At 36.0% G+C, this 24,656-nt stretch overlaps 1 protein-coding gene across 11 annotated transcripts in view; it reads left to right on the forward strand.

Annotated features, from left to right (window-relative positions):
• The window catches only part of SOX6 (SRY-box transcription factor 6), a 469,113-nt gene that overhangs the window by 209,219 nt on the left and 235,238 nt on the right, over window positions 1-24,656 (forward strand). For all 11 annotated transcript variants that reach the window (XM_032222712.1, XM_032222721.1, XM_032222668.1 and 8 more), the window contains one exon: window positions 16,083-16,293. In XM_032222712.1, coding sequence (XP_032078603.1) covers window positions 16,083-16,293 — 211 coding nt within the window. The remainder of the gene's footprint in view (window positions 1-16,082; window positions 16,294-24,656) is intronic.

Genomic DNA, 24,656 nt, shown 5'->3' on the forward strand with positions numbered 1-24,656 from the left:
CCCTCAGGATATTATTCAAATATTGCAGTTTCCTCCTTTGTTCCTTTTCACATTTCATATTGAAACTGACTTTTTATAGCCTTAAGTCAATTCCAAAATGAGAGTTCTCTTCACAAAATCCTGATAGAGGCCCTTTACAATAAATGCACATAGTTTGAGAATCATTATGGCATGACTCTATTAATTTAAAATAAGTGTAGTTTCCAATATTATATACAAATGTCACAACAAGCCTAGCGATGTGGCTGAGGAGTGTGTTATGTGATTAAAGAGCACATAACATAAAGGCTTCATCAAAAAATATGATAGTCAAGTTGATGCTAATTTAATGTTTGCTGAATCTGAGATTATATCAGATTATCAGTTGGAAATTAAATAAATTTTATTCATGAAATAGTATAGCTTTTTATATAACCAACTTGAAAACAATAAAGGTATATCAGTTTTATTGTCATTTTTTGTACATAAAACAGGATAACCACAGAAAAATTGTGGTGAAATCAGGATAAAATTGCAGCAGTCATGTTATTTTATATTGCAAAGACCTAGTTATATAATTAATTCATTCTCAGCTCCATCCAGTTGCCCTGACTCTCTTTCGAATTGAGGGATTACAGGTTTGTAAAAAGGAAGTTTTATAGTCAGCAGTTATTTTAAGATGTTATGGAAGAATTAGCTCAACTATGTTTATCATTTTCAATTGTTAGGAAGAATCTCTTTTGATTCTGATTATACTGCAGTTCCCTTTTTGGTCTGGAATCATGATAGTTAGTTTAGGTGCTATCAAGTCAGGTGTGACCCATTGGCGACAAAAGTCCACCATCTTGACCTATCAGGACATTCTACTGATCTTCTTATTTTATTTTTTCACCACAGCTGGTGTCATTCCTTTTTCCCCCTTCTTTCAAGCTTACCGAACATAATAGTTTTTTTTTCCTATAGTTAGGCCTCAACTGGTTGGTTAACAACTGTTTGAAGTTATGACAGTCTTGGAAAGGATGCCTTATAACCCATAAAGTATCATTTGTGCCCCATAAAACACTTCCAACTGTTGTAAAAAGTTATGCCACTCCTCCATCACATGACTGCATTTTAGGCACTTGGCAACCAGCTCACATTTATAATTGGCTGCAGTGTCTTATGGACATGATTTTCAACAAATTTTTCCAGTGTCTGGTAAAAGAAACCCATTTGTGAGAATGGATTCACTTAACAGCAATGTGGTTCACTTAACAATTATAAAAAAAATGGGTCTGGTTATATGGGTGCCTTGATGTATGATTACAACTTCTTATAACTGAAATTCTGCTCCCAATTGTGGTCATAAGTCAAGGACTACTTGTATTCTGTTATCTGCCTGCATCACATGCATGAAGTATATATATTTCTGCTTGATAATTATCGCTTCAAGAAAGAAGTCAGTCTAAACTGGATTGATTGGTTTTTCTTGCAGCCCATGGTACTCTGGATAATTATGTCCAAATCCATAATTCAGAGAGGCCTTGCTCCTTTTCCATGTTCTGCTTTAACTATTGCATTAACTATTCTGATCTCTGCTGTAAAAATATCCATATATTTTCTCATTATGTCTGTCATTGCCTGTTTCCCTAGAATTAATCTCTTCTTTACATCTCCAGCCACCACTTGGTTTTATTTTTACTCATGCCCAAAACATGCAAAACTTCCATCTTCTTTAATGTCACTGATGAGTTCGCTAGTTCGTGCTATCTTTGTCATCTTAATATTTGTCACTAATCTCTGCTGAAAAAGATCCCTCTTTCAGAACCATAAATGTGTTTCCAATGTAGCACCAAGATTTGATACTGGCATCTCCAGAATAAAAATAAAAAATTGCCAGATAATGTTACTGGCTAAGGTTTAGTCTGTAACCATAGATATGCTCCTGTGAATGGAATCAACAGATTCAGTTTCAAATAATGGGGAAGTTTTATAAGTAAACTAAACACTTATGTGCTACCTTGTAAGTACCTGTTAAGATCTGATTTCAACAAAACTAAGAAGGTAACTAAGCAGTGGATTGATGACATAGAGTTACAACATGAAGTCAATCAAACTGAGCTGGAGAAAGATAGGAGAAAGCCTAAAATACTATTTTTAGCCTCTTTTCACTATTTTGCTTTAGAGGAAGCAAGCTTGAATACTCAGTAGAAGCACTATAACAAAACAAAACTTATAATACTTTGGAGACATTATGTGATGTGATAGAATAGATGATAATGTTAATCAAGATGGACAGAAAGTAAAAGTGGTGGCCCAACAAAATGTTGAAGCTACAAGAGTTCATCTACAAGAATTGCATAATATGGTAAGAGACCATAGAATTGCCAGGAGATGGCTACAATTCGATGGAACATAACAATGATATTATTGTGCAAATTATCTGAAGTTGCTTAATTACTTTAAATAGCCCAGGCCTTCTTTGCAGACCATTTTGATACTCTCCCTTTGGCAGTTTTAAAGCAGATATAACAGTCTCCGAGTCTGTGGCCATCTGACTTTGGAGAAGTTCAAACATGAGTTCTTAAGATTCAGCCCTATACTTATATTTAGCTAAGGCTGTTGCAACCTATAGTAGTGAAACATTGTGATCAGCCAGGTGAATACTGTATGCAATATTTTTTGGCTGACACAAACTCAAAAGTTGTAAACATAGTAGAAAAATGCTGCTCCCTGGCATCTAGGACGCGATGCAGAATGGTATTTCCAGTAGGATAGGGCTAATGCACTAATCAGAATACGATCACATGTTATTTTTTATGGTTGTATTTTCTGTGTATATCAGTTGAGGTCTGCAACCATAATTAAACACTGAACATGAAAAAAGTCCTATTTTTTACTTTCCATTTTTATCTTCACAAGAAATTAATCTGTCAGATAACAGTGGTGTTCCCTGCATATATCAAATATTTGCATTTTGACCTCCAATTTTGATTCTAGCTGTAATGTTTCCAAGCCTGGTATCTTATAATATATTTCCTGTATAATTGGACAAATATGAGGATATGTATTTTTATCTCAAAGCCTTCCTAATTCTGAACTTCTTGGTTTCTCCAAATTCAGTTTTTACAGAAGCTTTTAAAGGTGCCTCTGAAGAATAATCAAATGTTCTGGCATGCCTTAATATATTCCTCATTCTGGCATGAATCTACACAAAGGCCTTGCCGCAGCCAATAAAGGAAAAGTAAACCATCTTGAATTCTCTTGCTCTCTCCATTATCCATCTTTTGTTAACACTCTAATCTCATGTCCCTCTGCTTTTTCTAAAACCTGCCTGTTCATTTGCCCTTTCTTCTCTATGTATGGCTTTATTCTTCTTTGTAAAGATCTTAAGCAAAACTGTGCTTGCATGAGGAATTAGCACCACAGCTCCCTTGTTTCTCCCTTCTTTGGTATAGGTGTACATACCACGTTATTCTTAATTCTACTTTAAATTTGTTTAATCACAGGTTCATCAATTTCAATAGATCTACCTTAAGCAAGAGCATAAGCTTTATTATAAAGTGCTTTTCTCTTCATCAATATTTACTTTCTCTGACAGCCTTTATCTTTGAAACTGGGTAGGGGCTTGGAATTACTTGAGCAAAATAGGTAGGGAAAACTTCAAAAGAAGAGGGGAGGAAAGTATTAAAAGTTGCCCTGTTTTATAAAAGAGTCATTGGACAGTGTGTCTGCAATGCCAGAAGTGCAGTACTTGGCATTCTAGTTTTTTGTTCTTTGTTGTTTATGGCAGGTGTAGGGCCATCCTTCCAGTGACGTGCGGTGAGGTTTATACCTGGTGAGGCTCAGCTGGGCATCCTTTTGCGAAACAGCTCAGCAGGGCAGCGGTCGGCCTTGGCGGGCGGGGGGGGAAATTTGCATCGCGGGAGCAACCAAGCGCCCGGGTCTGCAGCAAAGGCGCTTGGTGGCTCCCGCGATGCAAAGTGCCCCGCTGCCCCCCCCGCTGTCCCGGTCTGCGTCTGCTGCTTCTCCAAGCTCTGCCGCTGGAAGTCCCGGATCGCCTCTGGGGGAATGCTGAGTGAGAAACGGAGCGAAGCTTCTCCGCGGCCTCCCGGCACTACGCAGAGGCTCTCACAGGTGGCCCGGAGCAGCCCTGGCTGTGAGACAAGGGAGAGCTTAAAGTAGCCGCCGCCGCCCCACCGGAGCCTGGAGAAGCAGGCCAGGGCAGCGGGCGGCAGCATCGGGGATGGTGGGGCACTTTGCATCGCGGGAGCCGCCAAGCGCCCAGGTCTGCAGCAAAGAGCCAGCCTCCTCCTTCTCTCCCACTCCTCTCTCCTCTGAAGCACGCCCCGCCCAATGTAAGCATGCTCAAGAAGACATGATTCGCTGCTTGCAGATCAGGAGGCGGGAGAATTAGTGCCTCTTTTCCATCTGAACTTCTTTGCCTTTTAACTCTTTATTAACTTTTAGAAGGCGAAAAATTCCTTATGGAAAAGAGGCCCCAAGTTCTCTCGCCTCCTGCTTTGGTTAACACTAAGCAGACACCAAGCCACTGTGACCTGGAATCTGGCAGCAACTATCTTGGCTTTAATTATTTAAAAAAATATATTTAAATTTCTTTCTTTTTCCTGAGGAGACTGGTGAGGCTCCGCCTCCCTTGCCTCTAGTGACTGCACGTCCCTGCATCCTTCATACTTCAGTCAGGAGGGCTACATTAAAAAAAAAACAACTACCAGTTAGTAGTTTGCAACAGCATTAGTAATAATAATGAGGAGGCAGCAAAATGAACAATTTACTAGTATGGTGCAATATAATACAGTATTCACAGTATAGTTTAATATATTTTAAAATCTTATTTGAAAAAACCAAGACATTAAACCAGTGTAGAAAAGGTTCTAATGAGGAATTTCTCCACTGAACTTTGTTGGAAAATGCAGAGGGACTTCAAGGTGGGAGGCTTTGTCCAATTGTAAATTGTTCACTGCTCATTTAGAGATTTAAAAAAACATTTTTTGTACATATATTTTGTTGGAATCCTAACAGAATAAAATATTAATATGATATGACAGAAACATTTTTCCACAAATGTTTGCTTTGTACTTGAATTAAAAGGGCCAACTTGCTGGCAAATCTTAGAATTAAAACCATTTTGGATATCAAATTTTCCTGAGGTGTAAGTATGTGCATATATCCTATTAAATGTGATGACTGATAAATACTTTTCTATACCAGGGAAGGCTCAACTTCATTGAAATAACAAGCAACCCATTCATGTTACTGATTTTCCCCCTTCTGCTATCCTGGCCATTCATACAAAGATCTTTCTTAAACTCCTATAGGACTGGATTGTGTTTGTATGTAGTTTTGTTGGCTATTGAACATGAAAGCATTGCAGGCTTCCAGTATGTGATCCCATCTACAACTGTGTTAACATTGCTCACTTGGGTTACTTTTCTTATTTTTTGAATTAATTTCCCCTGTTGCGCGATCCTAATGAAGTGTCCAAACAGAGCACTGGTCTTTTGAGGGATATTTTACTGGATTTTACTGAATACAATTAGTGTTCCAGTAGCACAATACACATAGTGTTATAATTTTAGAGATTCTTTTTTTGTGGAAGAGTAGATTTTGACTTGGAAATGAAGGATACTCCCTTTTTGATCCTGTTCCTAAGACAATACAAACAATCAGCTCATTTTACCATCATTTAACAGTGCCCATGGTTACGATAACCCTGTCCTATATTTAATTGTGCACAGGTTAGGTACACAAACTACAGTAAATAGAAAATATAATGCCATCACCTGTATTATACAAGAATTTGTTTCTGCAACCTGACCGCAATGCTTGTTTTACATATAGATTCCCCTTGGCTCCTGAGTGTTTCAGCATTTCTGTCTGATAATTGCAGCTAAGATTTGAATGAAAGCAGATGTGTCACTGAGTTTATACAGTTTGCTTGAGCAGGTTTATTTTAATGATAATTTATTTCAATAGAAGAAACTACAGCTGATTTATTTGGTGTACAACATGTTATGATTTAGGCTGTGGTTTATCATAGTAGCTAGGTTCACACCTGATGGTTTAGCATAACAGATTAACTGTGTTACTGAATTTAATTGTGGTTTGAATGCCAGTTGATCCTACAAAGTTTAATTTAAAGAAATAATAGGGCCAATCCAGTGTAACAGCAAACTAAATAGAGGAGGGTATCGATAGAGGGGAATTGCATACTGAAATTGAATATGCGCAATCAATCCTATAGCTTATTTTTAGTTTTTTTTTTAACTCGGGTGTCATTGCATGTATATAGTTCATGTGCCATAAAAGAGCAACCAGCAAAGTATCTTTTATAAATAGAGTTTTTGTGCAATGAGAAATGATACCTTTACAAAAAAATAGCACCTTAACTCAAGTATACTTTGTTGTAGGAATATGACTTTTTTTTCTATTTCCAGATACGGAACATTCCAAGGAACTCCAGAACATTTTGTTCTTCTTCAGGACACAACTAATCCAACTATGCTATGGGTGGTCCAGCAATTTTCTGGAAGTAAATCCTATGGAAGTGGCTCCAGGCAACCATATTCAGAAGATCATAAACTATTTCCTGCTCTGGAAGTCTTACATCAGATAATTGCCAGACCACCCCCTAGAACTGCCAGATTGGCATGGTCCTAAGGAAGAATGAAACATTAAATTCCTTTTTCACGTACCTAAAATGCATGTGGACAATGATAATACAAAGAAAACTAACCTAGGCTTTTGCAGTCAGTTTAAAAACAATATTTCAGATATTGTCTAACAAATTATTGTTGCTTTCATTTAGGTTTCAGGCAATTAATCCCGGAGATTTGTTTGTTTTGTTTGTTTTATTTGTCTTGTATGCCGCCCACTCCCGAAGGACTCCGGGCGGCTCACAATAGACAAGGGAAGGGGGATAAATAGACAAAGACAACAGTTTAAAAATGCAACATTCACAATTTCTGTGGGGCTGGATGTTTCACAAGCCCCCTGGCCTGCTGGAGCAGCCAGGACTTGGTGGCTTTGCGGAAGGCCGGGAGGGTAGTAAGGGTCCGGATCTCCACGGGGAGGTCATTCCAGAGGGCTGGAGCTGCAACAGAGAAGGCTCTCCCCCGGGGAGTCGCCAGCCGACATTGGCTGGCAGATGGAATCCGGAGGAGACCTAACCTGTGAGATCTAATCGGTCTAAGGCAGGTAATCGGCAGGAGGCGGTCTGTCAGGTACCCAGGTCCGATGCCATAGGTAACGACCAGCACTTTGAAGCGGGTCCGGAGACTAATGGGTAGCCAGTGCAGCTCGCGGAGGATAGGTGTGACGTGGGTGTACCTAGGTGCACCCACAATCGCTCGCGCGGCTGCATTCTGGACTAACTGAAGTCTTCGAACACTCTTTAAGGGCAGCCCCATGTAGAGCGCGTTACAGTAATTGATGTTCAAAATCCCCCCCCAAATAATATGGAAAATCCTCTCTTTCACCCACATCCAAGAGAAATATGTTTCTGTCTCTCCAGCTTGTAACCATAGTTTTAAATCAGATAACATTCTAGACCTTTTGATACACAGAGAATATATTCTGTTGTTTCACTCTCATTTGTTCTGTCAGTTGTTTTCTATTGAATCAGATTGTAAAATACAATCAAATTTTTACATTATCATTTTATCTTTGCCTTTCTTAGATGTCTTAGATAATTTCCCTTCAAATACATGGCACAAGGCAGCATTCCTATAAATAATTTACTTGCTTCAACTTCCACTAGTAATAATATTTTTCAACTGCAGGTACTCTTATGATCTACTGCCATAATTAAGCCCAAAATTTCTGTTGCTAGGTGAGACATTTGTTAAATGAGTTTTGCCTCATTTTACAACTTGTCTTGGCAGAGTTATTAAGTGAATCACTAAAGTTGTTAAGTTAGGAACATGGTTGTTAAGTGAAAGTGGCTTCCCCATTGACTTTGCTTGTCAGACATTGGCAAAAAGGAATTGCATGACCCCAGGACATTGAAACTATCATAAATAAGAGTCAGTTTCCAAGCATCTGAATTTTTACCACATGGCCATAGGGATGCTGCAGTGGTCATAAGTGCGAAAAACAGTCGTAAATCACCTTTTTCAGCGCTGTTGTAACTTTGAACAGTCACCAAATGAACTGTTGTAAGTTGAGGACAACCTATATTTAGTTGACATTTGCTTGCTTAATATGTTGAATGCTTTGAAAATTGTGCATGTATTTGAACTAATCTTTGATTAACAGCTACTTGTTCAGCAACAATTTGAAGTTATGGTGGTATAAAATGAATGGTGCTTATAACTCCTTAAAGTTCTAACTGTCCCATCACCCCTTTAGTCACATGATTGTCTTCTGGGTGCTTAGCAACTGATTCACACTCCTGCCATTTGCAGAAATATTGCAAGTTGCTTCTGTAAGTCATCCCCCACTCGTGCTGCTCCCCCCACCCAAGGGATCTGACAACAGGGTACAAAATCCTGAAGATTTCATACTCTGTATATGTGTGTGTACCCCACTTACTTACCAGTGGTGGGTTCCGTATGCCATTGTAACCGGTACATCCCCCACATGAATGTGTGCAGCACACGCACGCAGCATGCGCATGCGTCCTTACCTCCTGCAATGTCTCTGCAACACTCTAGCTGCTTGGCGGAGTGTTGTGCCAGCACCATATGCTCTGTGTGCATATGGTGAAGCCATATCCTGAAGCCCCGAAGACCTCAAATATAGGTGGTGAGAATGGGCAGGCGGGTGAGCCCTCCAGAGCACTGTACCGGAACAGTACCCGGTGCTCCCAGCAGGCACCGGTATGACCGTACCGGGGCGTTCCGCCTGCAACCCACCACTGTTACCTACCCACTGGCCTGTTTGCCAGCCTCCTGAGTCTTGCAACTTCCTGCCATCATCCCCATTGACCTTGTTGGTTGCAAACTAGAAGAAAGTTATAGTAAGTTCTTCACTTAACAACCCACAATTCTTGCTTAATGATTGCGTCAGAGAAGGAAATTCTAGTCCCAATTACCATTGTTAAGCAGGGACTACCTGATTGATAACTATATGTCTTCTATTATCAATCAGAAATTGGTTGTATTCACTAATGTTTCCTTAATTAAACACCACACCTCAAATTAGGGCTGACATAGAAAACAAATAGTGTTTTTGTGATATCAAAAGAAGAATTTTGCAGCGTTCTTGGAAACTGATCTGTACCGTTTTGGTTTGTCAAAACTCTAACATAATTTGAGTTATTACAACAAGTGTTTAATATCCACACATACCTTCAGTATTTGAAGAACAAAGCATCAGTATAGTTTTCCTCAAATGAAAGGAATAGCTAAAATGATAAATTTCTTTAAAAAAATCTCTGCATGCATAGAGAGAATTCCTTTCCCATACCTTAGGTGATTTTTGGCTCCAGAGAATATACATATTTCATTTGTATGTATCTCTAAAAAATATGATTTTGGTCTTGGGTAAGGAAATCTGGTATATTGCATAATTTGCATAGAGTATAATATGACACAATTGGTGTATTTCCTGAGGACTGTGAACCAGGATGTGTAATATTTGGCAAAGGCTCAAAGTATAGGGACATGGATAACCTCTTTATTTAATAGAATTCTTTGACTTCTTCTGCTATGCAATATTTGGATAACCATACTTTTTCAAGCTTTCATGACAACTAATGGGCTAAACATTTACTTTTGTTAAACAACAATTGAGAGATCCCCGTAATTATAAAGATGTCACCAGATATCGATTTATTGTAATCCCAATCAACATTTATTGACCATTTGTAGACCAATATTGGAATAAGAAGTGAGTTGTATCACTTATATGGTATGAGTGCTGCAGGGAGGCAATCTTTGAAGCTAAAATTGTCCGGGTGAAGAATTCCAAGTCATCTGGCACTTCAAATTAATATTGTTCTACAGAATACCAAATACTACAGTTGTAGGCATGAAAGCTCTATTTTAGCAGATACTTATGGCACATACACATAGTTGGTATAGCAGAACCTTTTGTCATTCACACATAGGAATCAATCCAAACTGATGTGAACAAGGCAACTGAAGGCACTTTTTCAGCTGTACCTTGAAGGGAGCCTATGTTACACCTCTTACAGGTGGAGCAGTTCAGTCAAGTCAAAAGGAGTTTCTGTGCATGCACAGAAGCCACATTAGATGAAGCGAGGCAAGCAGTAAGTGCACAGCAACAGTGTCTTGATGCTTGTTATCAAAGCAATAAAATAGAGCATATTGCTTTCATAAGCAAAACCATTCTCCACTTAATAAAGGTGTATTTTTAAACTGTTTAACATGTTTAAAATATATAATTAGAATAGATGATCTGATCCAAAAGGTTATTGGTGTATAAGGAGCTCGCTTTAATCAATTTCTTGCAGCTATCTTTATGATTATCCAAGCATGAATATTGACTTGGAAGAAAGGAATAATCCAGAATGCAAGCCAATAAGAAGGAAGAGTATGATAGTATATGCTCTCTGTCTCTCTATGTTTGTGTGCATGTATATGAGTGTGAGCATGTGTGCCTGTGTATATGACAAAAATGGAGGTGGAGAATAATTTTAAAAATGTATATGAAGAAAGGGAAGAATGAGCACACATTATTTTAAAAAATCAAGTTGACCTGAAACATACATCCATGAGGAATTTAGAAACAGAAATAAATATTTGATAGCCTTCATACCAAAGCTGAATTCCCAAAAAGTTATAAAGGGTTTATGGTTAGACTTCCTGCTGAGACATGAAGATGTGGCATAAAGATCCTGGTAAATCAACTTCTTTTAATGTAACTCTAAGACTGGATTTGCAAGACACATTTAATCAAGTTAGTTAAAGATCTAGCAGCTGCATTTGCATGGCATTACAAAACTTGGTTAATTTTAACCTTTCAAAACTCTTGTTTTAGTATGGTTTATCATTTGTGCACTTTCACTCTATTCATTTAACTTACAGTTCAATCAATTATGCAGTCAGAAAATAACTAATAGTGTATATTGGCAAACTTTAATTAGGATTTTTAGGGTTAAAATATATGCAGCTAGGAATCTTCAAGTCATTATAGTACTTTAATTTATAAACTAATTCAGAAAAATTGCAGAAATCATAGAATGTCTTAAAATACTGATTCCATGTAAATGCTAGAATTAGGGATACCTGACATGGTTTTTTTTAATAGTTAAAATGAATATTTAAATAACAACACAAGCTATTATATATTTAATTTACAAAAGAAACTTGTAAAGTTTTGAAGAATTTTGTGAAAAAGGATAAAGAAAAAGGAAAACAAATCAAGTTCTAGGATATTTTTTTGAAGGGATCAAAGAGATGAAGACTAAAGGGAAGGAATTTAAAATTTAAAATTACTATATATATATATATATATATATATATATATATGTGTGTGTGTGTGTGTGTGTGTGTGTGTGTGTGTGTGTGTGTGTGTGTTTATTTGTGCTGATAAATAAATAAATAAAGGGAGACTAGTATAGATCTATTTCAAGCTATTTAGCTCTCATCAGCTAGCCATACCCTTACTGGGATTTGAACCTGGGCTATATGGCATACTAGGCACACTAGGCAGAGATCTTAGCCATTAGGCCACAGGCTCTTATCCATTTATCAGCGAAGCCAGGGTGAAAGGTATCTATTAGATTTTTACAACCCCTGGTAAGCCCCAATTATGGGAGGAAGCTAACTGCTTCCATCATCTGTCCTTCGGCTTGTCACAAGAGTCCATCATGACAGAAACCCAATATTTTTACTGTTGCCTTTGTTATATTTGTGTTTTTTTATTTGTATTTTTATTATTATTTTTTATTTGTATATATATATATATATATATATATATATATATATATATATATATATATATATGTGTGTGTGTGTGTGTGTGTGTGTGTGTGTGTGTGTGTGTGTGTGTGTGTGTGTGTTTTTTATTTGTGCTGATAAATAAATAAAGGGAGACTAGTATAGATCTATCTCAAGCTATTTAGCTCTCATCAGCTAGCCATACCCTTACTGGGATTTGAACCTGGGCTATATTACATACTAGGCAGACATCTTAGCCATTAGGCCTACGATATATATCGTAGATTTTCATGGGTGTAGGTATGCTGGTCTTGTTGTATTCGGGTCTTTTCCTGGGTAAGATTGAGATTGTCTTGGCAATGTTTCGGCAAGGTCTCACTCACCATCAGCAGCCCATACACACAAACACTTGTGAGTCATTTCTTTACAAATTTCTTTCTTTCTTTTTTTTGCCAAAAATGATGAAGGACTTTCAAGAATATTTGATGATCAATCAACTTCAGTTCAATTAATGTTTCCTAAAGAATAATATCAAAATTGAAAAAAAGCCTTTCTAACCACTATATTATAAAGACTTCTCTTTCTATTCATTCATGCCCTACAGCAGAAATAATTCATTCTTTCAAGTTGCCTCCCATGTGAAGGCCATGTTATTATAAAATACAATAGTCATGCTGTATGGTTAAGGACATAGGCAATAAAATCTAATAATAAACATATAAAGGAAATATATATTCACACATAATTTCTTACAACAGTGTATGTATATGAAATGGAATAAATCTCGCATCAATTTACTATACCATGTCTAGGATGGTTAAAGATTGACTGTACTGGGCTAGAGTCCTGGCCAATTTGGAGAATTATTCAGTTGATTTGTTTATAGCCAAACATCATCACAAAATTAAGAAAATTAAACTTAGGAAAATGTTAAAAATTAAGAAAATTAAAAATTAAGAAAAAAATTACTAAATAAAAAACAGCAAATCACATTAGAATCTTAGCATTCACAAAATGTAAACTTCATCCAAGATTATATCTGGAAGTATATTTTAAGACATTTATGATTTTAAAGTTCTACGAACACTGATCATGCTCTCAATAGCAATACTGTATTATATCAAATGGCCTTAATTGATATTTCTCAATCTTGACAACTTTAAAATGTGCAGATTTGAAGAATTTCCTAGCCTGCATCCTGGCTGGTGAATTCTGGGGTTTGAAGTCCACAAATCTTAAAGTTATAAGGATTTGAAACATTGGTCAACATGATGGGCACATTAACATTCAGGCACATTTATTGTTAATCAAGTTACTTTCTTTCTTAGAAAGAGCAATAGCCCTTAGACTTCTATACTGCTTCATAGTGTTTTACAGCCCTCTGTAAGAGGTTAACAAAATATTGCCCGCAACAATCTGGGTCCTCATTTTAGCCACTTTGGAAGGATGAAAGGCTGAGTCAACCTTGAGCCTGGTGAGATTCAAACTGCAAAATTGCAGGCAGCTGGTAATCAGTAGAAGTAACCTGCAGTACTGCGTTTAACCACTGCACCACCATGGCTCATTAGGTTCAACCTTCCATTTCCACTGCAGCTACTGCAGCTTACTGTTTATCATGTTTTAAAGAGTTTGAAATGGGGCAGAAACATTTTTAGAACACATTTTTCTTTTACTGAGCTGCCCACTTTACTGCTTTTTTTTTAACCAGTTTGCCAGTGGACCGTTTCACCATTCTTGCTGTCACTTGAGGTAGGAGGGTTTCACCCCAGCTCCTGAACCAAATGGATTTACCTAGGGCTGGACAACTAAGTAAGTAAGTAAATAAATAAGGGCCAGCATTTCAATGGTCCACTGGTGGACAAGTTTTTTGGGTTTTTTTGCTGAGTGGAAATGCTCAGTGGAAAAGAAAAATAAGAATTAAACAAGTTTAAAAACAATTAAAATTGTTTCTACTTGGTTTTGAACTGCTACCCCTTGCTTTGGGAGGGAAATATGATGATTGGGATCTTACTATTATAGGAATACCTTCAGTAGAGATTAGATTTATTTTAAATCTGCTCCTTTGTGTGCATTTTGATGCTTTAATTCTGTTAATAAAAGAGAATAGAATTCTTCATTGGCCAAGTGTGATTGGACACACAAGGAATTTGTCTTTGGTGCATATGATACATCTAACATCTTTTTAAATAGTAGTAAGCAGAAGTCAAGGATTATTTTGATCCTTGGAATCACTGGCATGAATAAGAAGCTGTAGTCCCATCATAGTCCAATTCTTGTCTTACAACCATTCGTTTAGTCATCACTCGAAGTTAAAACGGCAATGAAAAAAGTGACTTATGAGCATTTTTCATACTTACGATTGTTGCAACATCCCTAAGGTCACATGATCAAAGTTTGAGTGCTTGATAACTGGCATGAATATATGACAGTTGTGCTGTCCTGGATTCAGCTGATCACCGTTTGTAACCTTCCCAGATGGCTTTTGACAGGCAAAATTAGAAAACAGTCACTGTAGACTGTTCTCAGACTGTGGGTCAAAAATCAAGAGAGTGCCAGTAGCATTTCGGGGAAAGTTGTAGCATTTGTTTTAAATCTGATCTGCCTTCTAAACAAGGATGAGTGATGTTAAAAAGGTTTTTCTCTGTCTTTTACAGACAAAATGGAGTTAGTTTTGACACATGTTTTACTTTGTCTGGGCAAAATATGTAACATCAAAACTACCTCCAAGCTTTGCTTCTCTTTTTACCTGTGCAAGCGCTCGGTGGGCAGTTTTTGTGCTGTAAAGTTTGAAAATCCCTATGACATATAGATTAAATGAAATACTTAAACCTAAATGGTATAATTATTTCTTGCAGAGCCATGACACAATGAAACTAGTAGCTGCATGAATTCATTTATCTTTTTAGCTGGGAGATAACATCAAGATACCATTGAATCAGGTTTAAATTTTAAGTATTTTGAGAGCTGGGGAGTACTGTGATTAGCTATGCTGAAGTAGAAATAACTAACTCAGTCCAATCTCAGTGCATATTTATCTTTATATGTTTTAAGAAAAATTGAGTCCTGAGTACTTATATTCTCTATTAAGTCTTTTTTTTAATTCCTAAGAAACTGTTACATGTTTTGAAAAATAAACATTATTTTTAGGTTTTTGAAATTTATCATGAGTTTTTACCATGGTGTCTTAAATATATGAAAAAATGGTGCCTGTATCTCAGACTTTAAAGAAAGTGCTGTCTTCCATCAGCAGTGATGAACCTCTATTACTGAAAAATAAAAATGAAGTTTACTTTTATAACCTGTTTGCCATTATTTCATTTAATGGTGTTGGTCACAATGTTTGAAGTCCTATTTGGATGGTCAAGTTTCAGAAGAAACTTAGGTTTTAAATTCTGTTTTAAAAACTATAACTATAACTATAACTATAACTATACCATACCATAGCATACCATACCATACCATACCATACCATACCATACCATACCATCTCTTTGAGTTCTACAACATATGATTTAATGTGCTGCTGGAATGAATTTACTGAAATATGCCATAGACCTGAATTTTCATTAGTAATAATTCATATATTTATCTGAACACATTCAGTGCTAGATGGCCACAGTTGGAATTATACAAAAGCTTCCAAATCATTGATTTTTTTAAAGCTCTAGCAAAGAAAGCTAGCTTACAGGCAAAGCTTGAGAAATTTTGAAGATTTTGAGCTTCTGAATAAGAGAAGGATTAAATAGAATTATTGCTAACGTGTTCTTCATTCCATGCCTCAGACCATGTGTCTATAAATCATATTGTAAAACGGAGTCTCTGTGTATTTGGGGGAGGAGGTGTTTCACCAATTAATCAGGCTGTGGAAGAGTTGATAGAGATAACATGTTGGAAGTTTTAAGCTCAGGTAATTAGCTCATCATTTCAATATACATAACAACTTTATTCTGAGTCAAAAACTTTCTCTAGTTCAAGGACTTCCTAGTTCCCTTGAATCTTAATATATAGCTTTTGGAGCCTTTGGACTCTTACAGGCTAAGACTCAGATGAAAAAGAGATGATATTTTTCTTCCTCAAGGGCTAGTCAAACACATACTGCAGAATTAAAGTTCTTTTTATCAACAGCCAAAATAAAACTGTAATTAAACATTTGTTTAGTTCAGTATAATATTTCAAATTATTCAATTGCATTTGAGTTATAATAGACATCCTGTTATAATGTATTAAATATTATATTATTCTCTTATTTCTTTACAGGAGTCAGAAAATAATAAGTTATGTTCCTTATATTCCTTCCGAAATACTTCTACCTCACCACATAAGCCCGAAGAAAGTGGTCGTGATCGCAATGAGCTAATGACCAGTGTTAATTTTGGAACTCCAGAACGCCGCAAAGGAAGTCTTGCCGATGTGGTGGACACCTTGAAACAAAAGAAACTAGAGGAGATGACGAGAACTGAACAGGAGGGTATGTATGTTTATGTGTATAAATGTCCATGTACCTGTGAGTGTGTGTGTTTGTGCATGTGTGTATGTCTGTATGTTTAATTTCTGTCCTTCAGTCAAATGGTGAATTAAATATTAAGGTGAATCTATATTTGATGCCTATTTGTAGAACTACTACTGATTTTTGTGTATTGCATTTGTCTGAATATATCCATACTCTCCAGACCTATGAAAGATCTCTCTCTCTCCTTCCTTCCCTCCCTCTCTCTTTCTCTCTCTCTCCTTCTCTCCCCCCTCCTTCCCTCTCTCTCTGTGTATGTACATATATTTTTACTGAGAAATTCATTAGACAATTTCTGATTGAGATTTATGCACAAGAGACTAAATGGCATGTTGATTGTCAGATATAATGTTATTTAATGTTGCAGGAGTTCACCTGGTATATTTGCTTCATTCTACAATCTCTGCTTAATATTTGAGGAGATCTGGGCCAAGGCTGATTGGATTTGGGATGGAAGGCAAGCAAAGAACAGATATTGTCTATCGGAATTTCTCATTATCCAGTTTGGGGATAGGCTTCTCATATACCAATGAGAGCTGTTTATAAAATGGCACCCTGAGCATTATGATAACCAATCTCATTGTACATATGTTGTGCATTGACAATAAACAACAACAACAATAACAACAATAATAATTTGAGCGAAAAAGAAATCATGTGTTGTCCCGATTGTAATTGGAGCCCTTGGAGCAATACCTAAAGGGCTACCTTGCTATTTAGAAATTCTAAATTTATCGGACTTGAACATTCTGATTCTACAAAAACCCATCCTATTTGGGACAGCTTATATCCTCCGATGTTACCTTAACAGTTCCTAGGTCCTTGATTAGGACTTGAGCTGTTGAGCTACCAACCAGCCCCAAAGGCTGTGAATCTCACCAAAGATTAACCACATAATATTAATGCCCTTAAATGAGCTGAAGTTTGTGAAGCTTTTCATAGGTATGGATAAACAATCACCAGAGTATGATTTAGTACTTGAGTAAGTAGATTCTATTAATAATCTATATTTCAGTTTCTATGTTGTTGCTTTTGGGATTGTCTGTGGTCTAGTTGTGAAACTGAATGTGGATGATGATGATGAAAAAAAACCCTATGCTTTCTTCCTATATTGGCTAACATATTCCCCCTGGGACATATGTTTATAGTATCTTAAAACATTGCTACAAATGACCCTGGGTAGAACTTCAGCCTTGGCATATTTCAGAAGTGTTGGATTACAGACTCAGGTAAACCACAGCCATCAGCGATGATTACAATGGAGTGGGATCCTGCACAACTGGAAACCATTAGGGAGAGACTTTACTGATGTCTTTGGATCCAGTTCTGATCACAAGTTGAGGCCCATCGATTTTAATGGCAAGGTTTGAAGTGATTCAGTATGTTTACAATATGCAGTTGGAAAAAATGAAGCAGCAACTTGATAAGTAAGGATAGACTGAATTATACACGGGAATAGATCTAAGACAGATTCTACATCTCTTTTTTTGGCTTAATTTATATGATAAGCACACAGTTAAATATGTTCTGTATAGGTGTCTTAAACTTCACAACAGTTACAATGTCTCAGATTTTACACAGCCATCTGTCTTCAAATTTAATTTTGAAGTTCATGTTTAAGCTTTTTTCTCCAGATAACTTGCTTGGCATCATTTTGATGGCTAGACGATAGAAAATGTTGTAAATTTATTTTTATATTTGGACTCAGCTTTTTTAAAGAACAGAACAAAATATAATATCTTTTATTGGCCAAGTGTGATTGGACACACAAGGAATTTGTCTCCGGTTCATAAATTCTCAGTATACATACAAGCAACACAGGGATAAATCATAAATCATAAGATACAAATAAATCATATGACGCAACCAAGAAAGTGATAGTCATAAGATACCAACAGGAGAAAGCAATAGGAAAGATGAGAGGGATAATTGTAATACAGTCCTGTTACATGGTTAGATATCTTTAGGCATAAGGCAGTTCTGTGGGAATTATATGTTTAACAGAGTGATGGCATTGCAGAAGAAACTATCTTTGTGTCTAGTTGTTTGGACATGGAATGATTTAGAGTGGCATCCTGAGGGCAGAAGGAACTTTTTAAATTTCAAATTAAATATCACATTGCTAAGATTTCTTTCATTTTTTGCAGTTAATGCATATTTGCAAGTCATGTTTCAAATGTAAACAATATTTCATCTACCTCTTCCACCACTTAATATGTATTAATAACTTCCATGTGATTTCTCATATATGCAACAGCCATTATTGACGTACTTGGGCTTCAAATAATTTAGCCTGCAATGCTCTACTGATCCACAATAAGTCCCATTTACACCACTGATACTTACTTTCTACCAGACATTTCAAAAAGACATTGATGAGAAAGTGTTTGAATTTTAATATGCTGCCTGGACTGTATTCTTTGAGTGGATTCTTTAAATGAGAAAATTCAAATACCTATTTTGGAAAAAAGATCCTGAATTTAGACCAAATTACCATAGGTAATGGCAGAATTCTGAGATATTATGCTTCGGATATTCAGATAATGTTAGTCTTTTTTCACTGAACAGGAAAAATATTTTAATTTCATGGGCATATTTAGATACTCATTAGTGTAAGATAACACAACTTTAATGTACCCAAAATAACTGAGAAAATTTAAAGTGTAATTAAACTAGAATAAACATCTTTCATTAGTTGAGTTTATAAATAACTATCCAATGTCATGCACAGAATGGGGTATATATACAAACTTGCCATTTTGTATGCAACCCTTGCTTTCAGTTGATTTATATGTGCCTAAAAGTTAATTGTTCAGCAACTAATTTCAGGTTCAGCTCAAAATAGTTGAAACTGTTAGTTTCAGCAAGAATTCACATTTCTGTAGAGCTGAAATGATCATGTTCTTAAGTTCTGCATTTCCCATATTATATGTATGAATTCAGGGCTCAGTGATTAATGCAATAGCTAGTAGAACATACCTGATTACAATGAAATAAATCAAATAATTTTGATTATGATATTAAGTTAGCAATATAATAAAATGGACATAGAAATAGCCACACAAACTTAATGGACTTACATGACTTGAGAATTAATTAAGTCTGGTCAGTCACTCAAATGTTGACAGCCCCTCACGAGGTCAAGAAACATGCATAACGGGGATTGCAAAAATAAGGCAAATAACAGAATTGTGAAAGCCTGATAAAAAAATTCTCTCTGTCCCTCTTTCTTATACTAAATAGAATCACGCTAGGGTTGAGTTACTTTCTTATGCTTACTTCTTCCTCAGGTCTGAATATTTTTTCCCTAAAAATTATTGTCTAAAAATTCATTCATTCTTTTCCAATCCTCTGGCCAGGTCTAAACTCCTTCAAAAATCAGCATTAATTGCACATTTTAGTTTGTGAAATGGAAAAATTAAAAATACTGGCAGGATATAGTTAGCAAATTATTGAGCAAATTATTTGTATTTTTCAATTTCAGAATTACAGTATATTCTAGAACAAGTTTTTCATATACAAAGTAGACTGTCTTCCATATTCATGAAATGATACATAATTAAAGCCAGTAATTTGTTTATTTAAGGCTGATGATCAGTAAGTCATCTACTGCTATAATCAATGCAGCCTTCCAGTTACAATTACTTTTAATAAATGTACAATCCATCTTCTGTGAGAAGAAAATGTTCATGTGAACAAAACTGTCTGTCTGTCTGTCTGTCTGTCTTTCTCTCTTTCTATCATCTATCTATCTATCTATCTATCTATCTATCTATCTATCTATCTATCTATCTATCATCACCTATCTATTGTATTTATTGATTTATATTATTTATATTTGTTGAATTCAGGATCAATGATCAAAGAATTATGATATTAGTTAATTACTAATTAGCATATGTCCAACATCGTCCAGGTTATTAAATCTGGCTGTTTCAATAATTTAAATGGTCAAGTACTAATCTAGTTTGCTCTGTCTGTGAAAGGAATAGTGAGTACTTCAGTGTAACATACAGCTGTTTTAATTTCCCTTAAATAATAGAGCTTCTGACAATACCATATCAGATGCATCATAGAAAACCAAGCTGGGTGTAGACATTCCTTGCATTATTCTGCACCGAACAGACTTCAATACAGTTTTTAAATTCCTGCACAATACATTTAGGTATCCTGTGTGCTAAGTGCTAATTTGAATGAGTCTCAAAAACAGAAGAGGAAAGAAATTGGACTGAAAACCAGCCATAGTGCATTGCTCCCAGCTTGCACGAATGTGGCATGCTGCAGTGAGATATTGTGACACAGTTGTTAGCCCAAGTGCTGACAGTGAAAGCTGACCCAACTTGTTGGCAAGATAGGCCAAGAGCTTGTTCCACTTTCTGTCATAGACTCTATTTCCAATTAGAAAGGGGATCTAAAATTGCTTACAACATAATTTGGAGGTGTTTTTTTACTGTCACCAAGCACAGGAGCAACTAAGCCTATATCTAAGTTATTTGTCTATGTGCCCAAATCCTTAAACAATTTCTTTGCCAGAAGCTCACTTTGGTTCCACTATTGAAGATAATGTTTAACTCCATAATGAAGCCATAAACCAATTGTTTATTTAATCAATTTTTGATATCTCCTGAATCAACAAAACTCTGGGGCAGCTCACAGATTAAAAAATGAAATGATGGAGAGAAAATAAACCAACGAGGACATCAGAACACCAACCATAAATCACTCTCGATAGAAGGAGCTACCTGCAAAATTATATATTGCCCATTGTTATTATTCTGTATGAAATGACTGAACTACAGACTTTTTAATTTCTTTCTGTTGTGACATACATTATCATCTACCCAGAGATAAATAAAGCTCAGAGTGATATTAACAATATCATTTTCTATTATAGAAGCATTATTTCCTGATTTCTTTCCCATTAACCCCAAACTCAGCAAGATATCCATATATATTTAAGGATTTTTTTTTCTTTTGTGGCAAAATAGTAAATGTGATAATATTCCTGCGCTACTGCTTGAATTTTGTAAAGTATGATGATATAAAAGGAAAATGACTAACTAAATAAAATAATTTCCAATTTAGACCAAATTTTGATTTTTGCCCTACTGGGATTTCATCATTAATGACCAGTATTCAACTTGTGTGGCACCAGAGATATTTGACAAAAGAAAAAAAAAGTTTTAACTATTTTTGTGTTTCCATTGTGATATCTTTTTGGGATCTTCCTCTGTAGGCCCTTTCAATATCTGTTGTCTCCTGGCCAGCTAAACTGGAAATGGATTAAAAGGTTCTTGAGATTATAAAAAAGTTTTGATAAAAAATATTTACTGTAGAAATTCATTAAATTTCTATAGCCACCCATTTCATGCTCCTGCCCTAGAAGTCCCTCTCTTTAGGGTAGAATGAAAACTTCTGTTTCTTGTTTGGATAGTAGATCAATATTAGATTGTAGTAGTAGTAGTAGGCTGTATGCTTGTGACCATGTGAGAATTTGCTCTCCTGGCAAATCAGTTTTCTGCAGCTTAGAAGGTCTCTTTGGAATACTATTGGAGTTTTGCTTTGCTGATGAATATCTTTTGCCAATGAAGTGACTATAGTTATATGCAATATAGCAGCCTAGGACTTTCTCATTTTAAACTGTTCTTTGAAGCTGGTCTTTTCTTATTCTAAAAAAAATGGATCTGAAAAGATCACCTGTAATGGGTACCGCATCCGGAGTCTGTGTAATAGAAAATACACTGATTAGCAGCAGCATCTAAGAAAAAGCAACTACCATTTTTATCATTTGAGAGTTTTCAACCCAGTCAGTTCTTTGCAAAATCTTTGAATGTTTGTCAATTTAATGACCAAGGTAAAGTTTTTCTTTGGTAAAATGTTCCTGATTTTATTTTTAAATTATTCTTACATTTTTTTTTATTTTTGCTATATATAGAAAGAACAACAGTTTCACTGTCTATAGCAGGGGTCGGCAACCTTAAACACTCAAAGAGCCACAAAGATCCTAACCAGTAGCCCCCCGTTCAATTCTGGAGCCAACCAGAAGTCTGGTTCCCCCACCATAGAGTCTCCTCTTAGCACAGTGTTATTTTTCCGCTACCTGTCCTAACCGAAAAACCTATCAATTGTGGAGCTCACTGGAAAACCTGCCCCTTGCCATAGAGTCTCCTCCTGGTGCACTATGCTTTCCCTCCTCCCAACCAGAAGTTTCTCTCAAAATTGTGGTCCTGACCAGCGACAGGGAGCCAGAGCAGAGAGATGAAAGCGCCACATGCAGCTCCAGAGCCACAAGTGCTGACCCCTGGCCTATATAAACAATATGTTGTCTGATTATAATTAGTTTGTAACATGTTCCTGATTTTTGATGTACTGGCCTTTGTTTGAGGAGAATAATATGCATACTGTTTTAGACCCGCTTTGAGTGTTCATCTGAAGACTTCATTGATACAATATATCTTTACTTCAGAATATATCTTTAATTCAGAATACTGAAAATCTGTTGAAATACAAGGTATGAACAATCAGTATAGGAAAACAATAATAATTTGTTAAACCTTCATGCTGCTTCACTTTCAAGGTTTTGGAAAGTCCCTACTATTGCATAGAAACTACAGTGTTATTATGGACTTCACAGAATGATCAGAACTTATCCTGAATAGTGGCATCTTCGGAGATGAAAATTGGCCACCATTAGACTGTAAAAAGGAAGCTTGAGGTTTTACATGTAGTTCTTGACTTATGGTCACTTAGCAACTGGTCAAAGTTACAACAGACCAAGAAAAGGGGTATAATGACCTGGATTTGAAGATTCAACATTTGGTCGTCCTCATCTAGTCACATAACCACATTTTGGGAACTTGACAATCAGTTTCCATTTATGGCCTTTTTCAATATTCTGTGGTCACATGACTAGTTTATAATCTCCCCCCTCTTCCCAAAACAGCATTTACTTCTGGTTTCCTAAAAGAACCTTTCCCATAAGAAACAAGGGGCTTACTTAACAACTATTGCAAAAATATCATAAAATCAGGTACCATCACCTGCTTTACAACCATCACAGCTTATGACTGAAATTGCAGGCTCAATTTCTGTTGTAAGTTGAGAACCTCAATGGTATGGTGTTTGCAAGGAATTAGAGCAGCCTTTATCATCTGGTATCCTTCAGATTTGGAAAGCAACATATTTGGGAAGGTTGAATTAAATAGTCATTTTTCCAAACCGGAGGAGATTTTACCATATGATAAAGACATCCCTATTAATTTACTTCTGTCATTAGGAAGAGTTTCTATGTAATACAGCGTAAACATAATGTCTTTATATTTTCTAAATCAGTTGTATATTTAAATTAATTTGCAGTTAATATTTTAAAAATGATAATTGTATCTTGTGCTATATTGATCTTTTTTTTAAAAAAAGTCAATGTATAAATTAAATACACAAATGATAATCTAAGGTATTTAACCACATTCATTACTTTGTCATATGTCGTCCAGTCTCTACAAATGATACTTAGTGCAGCTTATCTGCAGCTAGGAGGTTAGATTTCCCTGTCTTAGTGTAATTCTAGCAATGTGGAATGCTAGGCTGGTTAATCATCTGGTATACTGGAAACTTAGCATTTCATTTCTTCCATTCCCAAGACCCAGCTATTCACCATTCATTTTCAGTCTTGATTCTCATGAACACTGTAATATCATATTTCGACAAAATGTTTTATAAATAGGTCCCCACTCCAGTTTCTGTGTTGGAGACCATCTTTCAGTATAACTTCACAGTCACATAATAGGAATTATTTTCTAAAATGTAACTATTTCCACTTGTCTGTTTGATAATCAGATCTCATTTTATCTTCAAGAAGAACAAGAAAAAAATTGAGTAGTCTTTTTGTAACTAGCTGTTTCTTTTTGTTTTTTGTTGCTGTTAGATAGTTCTGGGGGAGCTTTGAAGCATAATACCAGCCTTATATAAAGGGCAGTAATGTTGCAGGATATTTTTTTTATCTTTCAGATGAGACAAAGACATAAATGATCAGCACTGACAAGCACTAAAAATGCCCTTGAACTTTCCTGAGGAAAAATATCTGGGTTTAATACCAGCTGTACTATTATATCCTGTTCATCTCATCCACATCCCACCCACATAGTTTCCATTAAAGAAAGCACCATTCCTCTATCTTCCTTAAATAGCTGAATATTCAAAGGCTGTGATTATCGTTTAGGTGTCTCTTTCTGACTAGATGTTATAAAACAATGAAAGTGTGGTATGTAAATTATATAAATGAAATAATAAATAATACATGATTAAGATAATCTTTTTATTATTCC

Source organism: Thamnophis elegans, chromosome 1 (genome assembly GCF_009769535.1).
Source record: "Thamnophis elegans isolate rThaEle1 chromosome 1, rThaEle1.pri, whole genome shotgun sequence".
NCBI classification, from domain to species: domain Eukaryota; kingdom Metazoa; phylum Chordata; class Lepidosauria; order Squamata; family Colubridae; genus Thamnophis; species Thamnophis elegans.